This window comes from Balaenoptera borealis (assembly GCF_965194805.1).
Source record: "Balaenoptera borealis genome assembly, chromosome: 13".
Lineage (NCBI taxonomy): Eukaryota > Metazoa > Chordata > Mammalia > Artiodactyla > Balaenopteridae > Balaenoptera > Balaenoptera borealis.
In genome coordinates, this window is record NC_138870.1 from 44,401,542 (window position 1) to 44,413,302 (window position 11,761).

Consider the following 11,761-nt stretch of genomic DNA (forward strand, 5'->3'; position numbering starts at 1 on the left):
CTCATTTACAAGCTTTGTGAGTTGGAGTGACTTCTGAAGGGAGGAGGGTTGTCATCAGTTGCTTCTCAGCAGAAGGGGATCCCGCGGGATCAGTCCCTATCGGCTCCCCACGCCTGCCTCACACTTGATAGCGGCACTTAAAGTGCTGGACGTGACTTCACTGTGCTCGCATCTCTATTCGAGCCCCTTGAGCATGTGACCTTTCTCATCCATCTGTCTCCAGAGCCTGCCACGTAGTAGATATGAACGAGCTGAGGCTCTGTGGTCCTGTTTGGTCTGCTCTGTCCTTGGGTGAATTGGGCCCTGTTCTTCCACTATTAACGTGTTTCACGAGACCCTCCTTGGGAGTGTCTTGATGAGTCTAAATGCAGTCCTTCCTGATGTGATTCTAGCTGCAATATATCAACCAGTCCAGTCTGGAATAAGAAGAAAGGGCCCAGATTCTGTTCCCAATCTTGCTGTTACTTTTCACCTGTTTCTGGGCCTCAGTCCTGCCCTCTCCAGACCTGACTAGTGAAGATTTATTTGTCCCTTTTATTTTTCCTCCCTAATTAACCTCGCTGCTCCGCAGTTTATCTGTAAAACAAGAATAGTACCTATCATAGCGTTGTTTCAGAATTAACTATATTACTATATGTAAAGTGTTGAAAACATAGTAAGAATTGTATCGATATGAATGTCATTAATATTTCACTTACTGGAGTTCTTGGGAAGGGTTTTGAGCACCTTTAAAGAAGGCTCTCCAACTTCAAGAAGGCCAACTGATCTCCCTCTGCCCTGGCTGGTGCTATAGTAATTGCAGGGCAGGAGGGGTACATAGGGGAGCCAAAGGGTTAGAGCTAGGGTTCCCTAGTCAGAGGTCACCTCCTCAGGATAACACCCAGCGGCACCTTCCCATCACCACTCCCACCATACCCGGTTCTCCATCTGTGACCCCATCTCACCAACACGAGTCCACTTGTGCACTCACACGTACCCACAAAAGTCCTCTCTTCAGCACATATATACAGGTATACACACATTCATACACATCATCACACATATAGGAACCCTCACAGTTACACACAAATGTACATGTTTCCACACAGATGCCCAGACACGTGTGTGTACCTAGAGTTTATCATATGAGGTGAAGTAAGTCAGACAGAGAAAGACAAATATCATATGATATCACTTATATGTGGAATCTAAAAAAAATGATTCAAATGAACTTATTTACAAAACAGAAATAGATGCACAGACATAGAAAACAAACATATGGTTACCAAAGGGGAAAGGTGAGAAGAGGGGTAAGTTAGGAGTTTGGGTTTAGCAAATACAAACTACTATATATAAAATAGATAAACAACAGGTCCTACTGTATAGCACAGGGAACTATATTCGATATCTTGTAATAACCTATAATGGAAAAGAATCTGAGGAAGAATATATATATATATATTATATATAAACTGAATCACTTTGCTGTACACCTGAAACTAACACAACATTGTAAATCAACTATACTTCAATTAAAAAGAATAATAGAACTTTAAATGGCTAAGGGACTTTAAATGGCTAAGCAGTCATCTAGTCCAATCATTTTTTTTTCACTAGTGAATACACTGAGGCCCAGAAAGGGGAGGTGACTTGCTAAATGTCACACAGCGAGGTGTTTCATTTTCTTCACCATTCTGTATCATGGGCAATATGTATGTGATCCATTCACCCTCGCTCCTCTGCCTGAGCTGTCCAGGAGTGGGAACCTAGATCTGTGAAGGTGAAGATTGTGGAACTGGAGTAGGAAAGAGAAGGTCAGAGCCAGAGGGAGGGTGAGAGAGTGAAGTATGACAGGTTATCAAGGTCCAACTGGGCTGATGAGACTAGTGAGATGCAGAGGGAGGGGTCAGTTGACAGAGATGAGAAGTCCCTCAGGACTGGTGGCTTCTGAACTGGGGAGGGATGGAGGGATAGAGCTGGTGCTGGGGCCTCAGGTCTGGACTCCAGACAGGGCCTGCTTCTGAGCTGTGTGGTGTCACAGCACAGAGGGCTGGTTAGAACAGTTGCATATTCTGGAACTCTCTGAGGGCTCTGTCCTCAGAATTCCATTGGAGGGTGAAGGGGACACATTGGTTGCCAGGAGACCTGGAATTAATCCCATCTTTTAAAAGAGCCAGTGTCTTTTCAGACCGCTCACTTCTGATCTCTCAATATTCTCAATGATTTCTATCACACTTAGAGATGGGGATGGGGACTTCCATTTCTGCTATAGTTTCCTGGGCCCGGCACTGGAAGTTTAGAGATTCACTCTGCTGTACAGATGTATATTCAGGGACTTGCCTTGGCCTATAGTGAAGCTGAGGGGCCATCTCTCCACTCCCACCAGCACTTGTAATATCCTCATCAGTGTGGCGGGGACGGTTTCCTGAATGAAGGAGCCTGATGGCCTGGAAGACGTGGGGATTTCTTTCTGTGCTTGCAATCTCTGATCACAGATATAAGTGTAATGAGAGGCTGCCCATGGCCCTGATCCCAGGAGGGATTTCTACTTTATATTCTGCAAAAGAATACTACTGATGATAAATGCATATTGTGATTTTGTGGCAGGCACTAGGTATTTTATGTATATGAAATTCCTTAATCCTCCCAACAACCCTAGGAGGTAAAAGAGAGGTGCTCTTTTTCTCATTTTCACTTTAGACATATGGAAACTGAGGCACAGAGAGGGTAAGTAAATTGCCTGAAGTCACTCAGCTAGGAACAGAGCTCAGTTTTGGACACATGCAGTTTGGCTCCAGGGTCCGTGTGCTCACCTCTACACCACATCATCTTCTTGCTACGTGCTGTTTTCTAGCTTTGAGGCAATTTATCAGCTATGGAAGGTCTCCAAACCCCAAAAGGACTCCATTAAAAAAAGACAGCCATATCAAAGGCTTTTTGAAAGTTTAAGTCATGTTCACGTATTCACCCCTTAAAGAATTCTTGGAAATTACTCAGGCTTGAGTCTTCCCCACCAAAGCCAGGAGTGATGTTTCCTTAAGCTTTGAGTGACTGGTGCATCTACCCGTAGGTTTACAGATGTGCACAGATATGTTCTCTGGGAGGCAGCTGTGGTTTAGTGAAATGAGCACTAAACATGCTCACGGGGTTCAAACCCCAGCTGTGCCACCGAACTCAGGGTGGGGCCCTGCCCTGGCTACTGTGGGAGATATTGTGAAGGTGGTATGGATAAAATTACAGGATGTAGCGGCCTAGTACAATGCTTGGCTAAATCTGAGAGTGCTGTGAGCCCAGGGACAAAGGACTGTAGTGGAGACCCCAGATCTAGGGCTTTTTCTGCTCCATGTGACTTTGGGGACCCTCCCAAACCTCGACCCCTGAGGAGGATAGCAGAAGTGCAGACAAGGCCCAGGGTTGGCTATATTGATTTATTGGAAACACAGATCAAGAAAGAGAGGAACACGGCAGAGAAGGAAGGGGAGATGCCGGGACAGAGTGGGAGCTTTGGCCATTGGCCCCATGCAGCCCAGGTCCTGATCCTGGTCCTCCCTGCCCCGCAGTCCCCTTCCTGTGGTGGCCAAAGAGACGTCTTTCTAGGGTAGCCTTTCCCAGCGTGGGCGGCAGAGCCCGGGAAGAGGGGATCACACACAGGCTTGAGAGGCTAGGAGTGGGATGGACCTTTCGAAGAGCCAGAGAAGTAGCCTAGGGCTTGCTCCGCCCAGAGGTGGGCGGGGTGGGGTGGGGCGGGGCCAGGCAAGGCGGGCCCTGCCCGGCTGCGCGGGAGGGTTGGCGGGGCCGGGCCTGAGTTGGGGCGCCTATTTGCGGCAGCTGCTGGCGCAGGGGCCCACGCCGCGAGACTTGATGGAACTGCAGGGGCCGCAGGGCGCACACAGGCTGGTGCTCACCGCCAGGTTCCCGCTGCAGGGGGCGCTGCAGACGCTGCCAGTCACCGGCCGGGAGCCGGACACGCAGAGGTCCCCGCAGACGACCCCGCCCCGGGAGCTGCTGACACCTGCGAACCCCAAAGGCTGAGTCAAAATTCTGGGGGGCCGAGTCTCCGGCCTCCCCGACGATGCACCTCTCCAAGCATCTTTACTTAACAACTCTAGTCCCAAAGAAGTGGTCCTTGCTTGCTGTCTAACCCCAAATCCCTCCTCCTGTGATGCCAGCCCACTCTTATATTTAGGTCCAGTGGAACTCCTCCTTCCATCCCTTACAGGAAGAGAGTAAATTCATCCACACAGGGCCTAGGTTACTCACAGACATTCACGGCCCCAACGCCTTCACACAGTCTGAGAGGGAAGAGGAAAAAATCAACATTAGTGACTGAGCCAGAGTGGCCAACAGAGCTCTACAAATTCTTGGGGTGGGGTTCACAAGTGGTCAGGAAGGAGGGGGCAGTGGGTCAAAATTAATAGTCCTCAGAAACCGCCCCCCACCCCAAATGATAAATGATAGGTTTGTCCCAGATCCCTGATCAGCCAGGATCAAGGGTGGTTCTTGTAGAAGGGGTGGGAATGGGCAGCTCAGGGCCAGGCTGGGATGGGCCCCACCTGTGCTCCTCGCCCTCCAGCAGGCGCCTGTAGGTGGCGATCTCGATGTCCAGGCCCAGCTTGGAGTTCATCACCTCCTGGTACTCCTTGAGCAGGCAGGCCATGTCCTGCTTGGCCTTCTGCAGGGCCTCCTCCAGCCCGGCCAGCTTGCACTTGGCGTCGTTGAGGGCCGCCTCGCCCTGCTGCTCCGCCTGGGTCACTGCGGCCTCCAGTTTGGAGTTCTAAGGGCCCAGAAGAGAACAAGGTGGGTTATGGTCCCTGGGTCACTGTGTCCAATTCCTGGATGTTTCCAGTCTCTCCACCCAGCTGGGATCACCCCAGGAACAGGTCTCTGCTCTTCATCACCTGGGTCTCCCTGAGTGGCCACAACCTGGGACTTGAGTCATGCAAATGGGCTGGAGAATGAATGGTGAGATCCAGTTGGGTGCACACACTGACTGTGGGACCCCGGGTGGGCCTCAAACGACCCCTACCTGGCACTTGGCATTCTCGACCTCGGCCGTCAACCTCTGGATCATGCGGTTCAGCTCGTTGATCTCCTCCTTGGTGCGGCGCAGGATCTCCCCATGCCGGATCACCGTGGCCTTGATCTCCTCACACTGGAGGGAAGCAGGGAGGCTCATGAAACTCAGGATGGGACATGCCACCCACTCAGGACACCACAGATGATTTGCAAATCGTACAGTACTCAGCCTGTGCAACCATACGTGGCAGCCATGTCCTACTACTACAACCTGAGAGGGGTCTGCACTTCTTTCACCACCTCTAGGAATCAGAATCCCCAGACAAAAGAAGCCTTGTTAATATATACCACACATCCCTGCCACCATGTCTAGGAGGCAGGTGCCCTGAGACACTCACCTTGCTGCGGTACCAGCTCTCAGCCTCGGCCCGACTGCGGCTGGCAACGTCGTCATAGTTCGCCTTGATCTCGGCCACAATGCTGTCCATGTTCAGGTCCCGGCTGTTGTCCATCTTGACGATGACCGAGGTGTCTGAGATGTGGGCGTGGAGAACTCGGATCTCCTGCAGATGGTGGGGTGGGAGGATGCGTGTGGTTTACACCACCCCCTCCACCACCACAGTGTGTACCCAACCTTCTCAGCCCTCCTTGGTGTCTAGCCCCTGCCCTCTCTGACAGCCTCACGGACTGCAGCTCCTGCCCAAATCCCTGTCCCACTCTGATCCCAGACCAACACCCTCTCTTCCAGGCCCGCTGCTGGTTTTCTGCCTGGACCACAACCCCTCACCTCCTCATACAGTTGCCGCAGGAAGTCGATCTCCTGAATCAGGGCCTCTGAGTTGGCCTCCAGGTCTGACTTGCAGAGGTAGGCGCAGTCCACATCCTGGGAAGGTGGGGAGTCTTTGAGTTCAGAGGACCTCTGGTGATCACCACCCCCAAATTCCCCTCTCTCTTCACCCATTACATGGAGGTGAGGGGAAAAGGATTCCCAGAGCTCCTATTCCCGTCCCATCTCCATACCCTCTGCCCTTCCCCAGAGGCACCTCACAACCTCCTCCCCTTCTAAGAACAAACCCCTCGTGCCTTGGACATGGGTCACCAGGCTTTCACTCCTCCCACCTGAGACCCCTTCCCTCCCAGCTCTCCTTCTTACCCTCCCCTGTACCAGGAAGCCTGCCAGACTGGCTCCCTCACTCAGCCACCGTGACACTTCCCTGTCCCCCAGCAGTCCTCCAAGACTCCACCTGGCCTCTCCTGGCTCTGCTCCATCCTCCCCCCGATCCTGAGACTGTGCCCCTCTTCTTAACCAGACTTCCTGCAGCACGAGACAGGACACCGTCCCTCGACAGAGAGACTGAGGCTGCCACGCCTACATGGCACCCCAGCCACAGACCACCAGCTCGGAAGCAGCACAGAACGTCCAGAGGTCAACTCAGCCATCCCCCTGCTTCAGGGCAGGGTGCTAGTGGATATTCCAAGGTTATTGCCCTTCTCAAAGCCCTACATGTGCCTTTCATGACCTAATCTCTGGGAATTTCCCATGCTGACTTGGCAAGGTCACTGCACCCCGCACTGAGGTTGAGACCATGGGTCTCCCCAACAAGAGCCTGTCATTCTGAGATCCCTCGTGTCTCTGCTTCCCGATCCCATGTTACTCACCTTCTTCAGAGTCACAAACTCATTCTCCGCTGTCGCTCTCAGATTGACTTCCCCCTCGTACCTGAGGCAGAAGAGGGCAGAAAGGGAGGTCATGGCAGGGCAGGTCTCCCCAGAACCCCCTCCACTTCATACCAGTGAAGGAGGCAATGTTAGGGACCTGCCAACACAGCCCGCCCCCTGGCAGCCCTACTGGGGTCCTCTGTGGTTGGATTTGGGATGTGTTTGTGATTCTCTCTCCACTTTGAATTGAGGGGTCCAGGGGGCTACTCTTCTGGGACCTCACAGCCCTGTTCCCAAAGCTGCTCTGAGGTCACGTCTGGAGGAGAATAAGGACTCAGCACCAGCCCCATGCTAGGAGTGGACAGCAGCACCTGTGGGGCCCTGCAGCCTCCCCTCACCTGGGTGTCCATCCTAGCTCACCTGTGGGAGGGCCTATGAGTCCCAGAGGCCCTCAGCACTCCGCACCCTAGACGATGGGACACCAGCAGCCCCAGGACCTGGCAGCCCTGAGCGACACTGGGACTCATATCACATCCAGGTGCTACAGGTGGGAGCCTGAGAGGCCGGGAGGAGAAGGCTTGGGAGACTGCAGAAGCCCCCTCCCCACAGCCCGCAGGGCATAGCTGCTGGGTGATCAGGCTCCAAGAAGAGAAGGCTGAAGGAGCAGAGAGAGACCTCCTGGGGAATCACGGCCCTGCTCTTAGGTGTCTGATCAATGACTGCCTGATGTGAAGATCCTGCTGCACACCGCCCACCTGCCCTGCAAGGTCACTGCCCCTTCTCGGAAATTCTTCTCCAGTCTCATCCAATAGGCTTTAACTCAAGTCCATTCCTGTGCCCAACATCATCCCTGACCGCACTCACTTCTCCTTGTAGCCCTCCAGCACCTCCTGCACGTGGTTGAGCTCAGAGGCCAGCCTCCCGTTGTCGGCCTCCACATGCTCAGCCTCCCGCCTCAGCGTCTCAATGTAGCCGTTGAACAGGGGCTCCAGGTTGCTCTCGCAGCACTGGCGGTTCTGGTAGAACTGCCACTTGGTCTCCAGCAGCTTGTTCTGCTGCTCCAGGAAGCGCACCTGCCATTTGGGGTGGGAGGACGGGTCAGATGGCTCCCACTGCCCCAAAGCCTACTTGGGGCATGGGGGGATGGGGGAGGGCGCCGATTGCTTTAAGGTAAACTCCCAAACCAGGAGCTCAGCAGAGATTACACAGAGGGCGCTGTGGAAGACAAGGCAACTTCTGGATTTCGGGATTGGGATCTATGTTTGGATTTTCCAACTTAGGGGTGAGAGCAAGGGGCTGGGAAAGATCAGTCCCTGCTCAGGTGGACTGAGTTATCCTGACGTGCTGAGCCTAGGTGGCATGTGGTCAGGAGCCAAGTAGAGGTCTTTTTGCCTCTGACTCCCCCATCAGTGCCCAGCCTGAACTGAGCATGGGTGGGTTCAGGAAAGGTGTGATCAAGGACACCCACCCAAAGGCTGACCTGTGGTCCTCTTCCTATATCTTATGTGCATTTCTTGTGTCTTGTTTGCATGTATGGCCTTCTTCCTCTGACATGCGGTTCCAAACCTTGTCCTTGTCTGTCTGTGGGGACCCTGCCTGTCTGGACAGAGGTTGTATATAATAACAATTGCCTAATCAGGAGCCCCTGCTCTAGACTCAACTCTCTGATCTTTCTGTGCCCTGGATATGTGTCCATCTCCTCCATTAGACTGGAATCTCATGGGCACCACATCTCTCCTGCCCCCTGACTACCCCTTCAGTGCCTACCCAGGAAGGGAAGGTTCCGGAAGGGTGTGATCAAGGAGACCCACCTTGTCGATGAAGGCAGCGAACCTGCTGTTGAGACACTTGATCTGCTCCTTCTCCTCGTGCTTCACACACTGCGCATTGGTGTCGATCTCCAGGTTGAGGGGTGCGAGGAGGCTCTCGTTGACCGACACGGTGGTGATGCAGGGTGGGCTGGGGCCGCACACGCCGCCAGAGCGGTACCCGAAGCTGCGGCCGCAGGAGCCGGCGCGGAAGCCCCCGCAGAGGCTGCGGCTGCCGAAGCCCCCGGTGAGGCCGCGGTAGCAGGAGATGCCGCGATAGGGGGCGGCCGTGATGCAGCAGCGGCTGGGCCGGGGCCCGCAGGCTGAGGCGCAGCTGAAGGAGCGGCCGCCGAATCCTGATCCGCAGGTCATGATGCTTCTGGAGGTTTGGCTTGCAGAGGACAGGATAGGAGAACTGGAGTCTTGTGGAAACTCCAATGTCCTCCTGTAGAAGCCTGGGTCCTATTTATGCTCAGGTAGAAAGGGGCTTGGCTATGCAGATGGGGTTTTGCAATTTGTGCTTTATGGGCTTGGGTGGCTAGCTGGGTCCAACGCCTCTCTAGAATGTGCTTTAATAGTGGAGTGGCCCGCACCCTCCTCTGTGTAAAGGATGCCAACCCCTGGGCTGTAGGTGAACTCAGCATGTTTCATCTTTAAAGTGCCTTGACAGCAGGGCATGCACACATCTGAGGGTACTGGAGAGAGAAGGGCAGGGCAGGGGAGGGGAGGGAAGAATGGGGCCAAGAAAAGGGGAAGAGAAGGGAAGCCAGATGGGGCAGAAGCAGGCAAACTGTATGTGTGTAGGGTGTGAGTGAGGGACCCAGGAAAGACTGCGATATTTATGAATAACTTCTAGAAGTTTCCATCCCAGTAGTGGCCAAGGTTCTACTATAACATAAAGCTGTATTTCCCCCATCTGCAGAAAGTCCAGTTGGCTGCTGAAATACACCTGACTTTTCCTGTCATGGCAGCAGCCAGCAGATTATTAAATATTTGTGTTTTATGTTTCCTTCCACTTTTATTATGAGAGTTTTCAAACATATAGAAAAGTTGAAGGAATAGTACCTGTGTAACAAACACCCTGATGTGTTCCACCCAGGTACCCAGATTCAAGAGTTGTTAACATTGTGCCATATATTCTTTCACATTTACCCAATTATTTGACGATTACAGAAAGCATAACATGGAGCCCTTAAATACTTAAGCATGCATTTCTTAAGAATAAGGACAGTACCATTTTCACATGCAAGAAAAAGAACGATAATTCCAAAGAGTCATTTACTATCCATTCCATATTAAAATTTCCCAATTGTCCTAATAATTTTTAAAAATAGTTTTTCTTGATTTAACTTATGGCTCTATCTCTTGTATTTTCTGTACACTGAAAATTAACTCTTGAGCTAGGCTGTTCAGTATGGTAGCCAATAGACACATGTGGTTATTTAAATTAGTTAAAATTAAATAAATTCAAAATCTAGTCCTGCAATTACATGCCACACATGACTACTGGCTACCTTACTGAACAGCACAGCTACAGAACAGTTCCACCATCACACCAGCTTCTATTAGATAGTGCTGGTCTGGAGGCTTGACTGGGTTTAACTGAAACATCTTTGGGCAGAATACGTCATAACTGATGCTTTATAACTCTTACCGTATCACCCCAGGAAGCACAAAATGTCAGGTTGTCCTGTTACTGGTGATGCTAAATCGGATCACTTGAGTACATTTTCCCCTTTACAATTAGAAAGAACTCCATAGGGCAACATAGGTCCTATTTTCTTTTTATTGGCCACCTACTATGTGACCATCATTATATGCCATAAATGATCTCTAATTCTCACATCAACCATATGAAGTATGTATCATTATCCCCATTTTACAGATGAGGAAACTGAGGCTCAGAGAGGTTAAATAACTCAACCAAAGTCTCCCATCTATTTTTTTTTTAAATATTTTTTTATGTGGACCATTTTTAAAGTTGTTATTGAATTTGTTACAATATTGCTTCTGTTTTTTTAAAAAATATATTTATCTATTTATTTATTTATCTATTTTTGGCTGTGTTGGGTCCTCGTTGTTGTGCACGGGCTTTCTCTAGTTGCGGCGGGTGGGGGCTACTCTTCGTTGTGGTGCTCGGGCTTCTCATTGTGGTGGCTTCTCTTGTTGCGGAGCACGGGCTCTAGGCACGGGGGCTTCAGTAGTTGTGGCACGCGGGCTCAGTAGTTGTGGCTCGCTGGCTCTAGAGCGCAGGCTCAGTAGTTGCGGCACACGGGCTTAGTTGCTCTGTGGCATGTGGGATCTTCCCGGACCACCCCAAATCGAATCACATCAAAAGGATACAACTCCTGCTAGTGTTAGAGGGTCTTCTGCAGAGGCGGGGAGTGGCTGTGGCTCACCATGGGAACAAGGACGCTGGCAGCAGAAGTTCTGGGAAGTACTCCATGGCGTGAGCCCTCCCAGAGTCTGCCATTAGCCCCACCAAAGAGCCGGGTAAGCTCCAGTCTCCCATCTATTAAGTAATGAAGCTCAGGAGATGCAATGCCTTCTCACCTATAGGCTATGGCAACCCCTGGATTTTCTAATCCCTGCAAACTTTCAAGAGGGTGGAGAAGTTGTTAGAGAGAGGATATCTGTGGATATAGGATTGGGGAGAGTCAGTCTAAGGAAGGTGGGCAGAGTCAGAGGAGGCTGGAATGGTTGGAACCAGGAGGGCCAATGGGCATGTATGTGGCACAGGGCAATGAGAGGCTGGGGGGCGGGGTGGAGATCTGCAGGACCGTGTGGCCGCGAACTGAAGGAAGGGGATGGAGAGCAGCAGTTTTAGTTATTTGTTTACCTCTGGTATATTGTAAGTACCTAGATAGGTTATGCTGTGTTCTATGTACCCGTGAAGCACCCCATTCCAATAGAGCAGGTCTAGAAAAATGATACCATTAAGTACAGGGGTTTGCATTAAATGGAAGGGAAGAAAAGAGAAGTGAAACGCCGCAGCTGGCAGTCTTCCCCCGCCCCCCCGCCCCTCCCCCATAGCTGCTGTGTCTTAGGGGCAAAGGCAGGCAAATCAGCTTAGGGCAGGAGGGAGGGAGGGTTTGGGAAAAGAGAATAGTGTGTCTGTGCAAAACATTCAGGAGTGGGGCTTGTGACAGGACTGACATGGGGTCACGGACTGTGTCAGCCATTTTGCCATCCCAGAGGAGGGCGTGGCTCCTGATACTTTATGTGTTTGGGGAGCTGGGCCAGGTCTTCCGAGGCCATTCATGCCCTCATCCGCCACTGTGAGCACTGCCCACAGGGAG

The 11,761-nt window shown here is 51.7% G+C and overlaps 1 protein-coding gene across 1 annotated transcript; it reads right to left on the reverse strand.

Moving 5' to 3' along the window:
• Positions 1 to 3,794: 3,794 nt before the first annotated feature.
• On the reverse strand, positions 3,795 to 11,427 carry KRT81 (keratin 81; the record flags this gene model as incomplete). The annotated part of the gene is made up of 9 exons (XM_082351377.1): positions 8,466 to 11,427; positions 7,519 to 7,727; positions 6,655 to 6,715; positions 5,783 to 5,878; positions 5,394 to 5,558; positions 5,006 to 5,131; positions 4,533 to 4,753; positions 4,240 to 4,271; positions 3,795 to 3,991 (listed from the first exon to the last, which is right to left on the reverse strand). Exons 1-9 carry the CDS (start codon positions 8,832 to 8,834, stop codon positions 3,795 to 3,797), a joined length of 1,476 nt encoding a protein of 491 aa, XP_082207503.1. The 5' UTR covers positions 8,835 to 11,427.
• Positions 11,428 to 11,761: the final 334 nt, after the last annotated feature.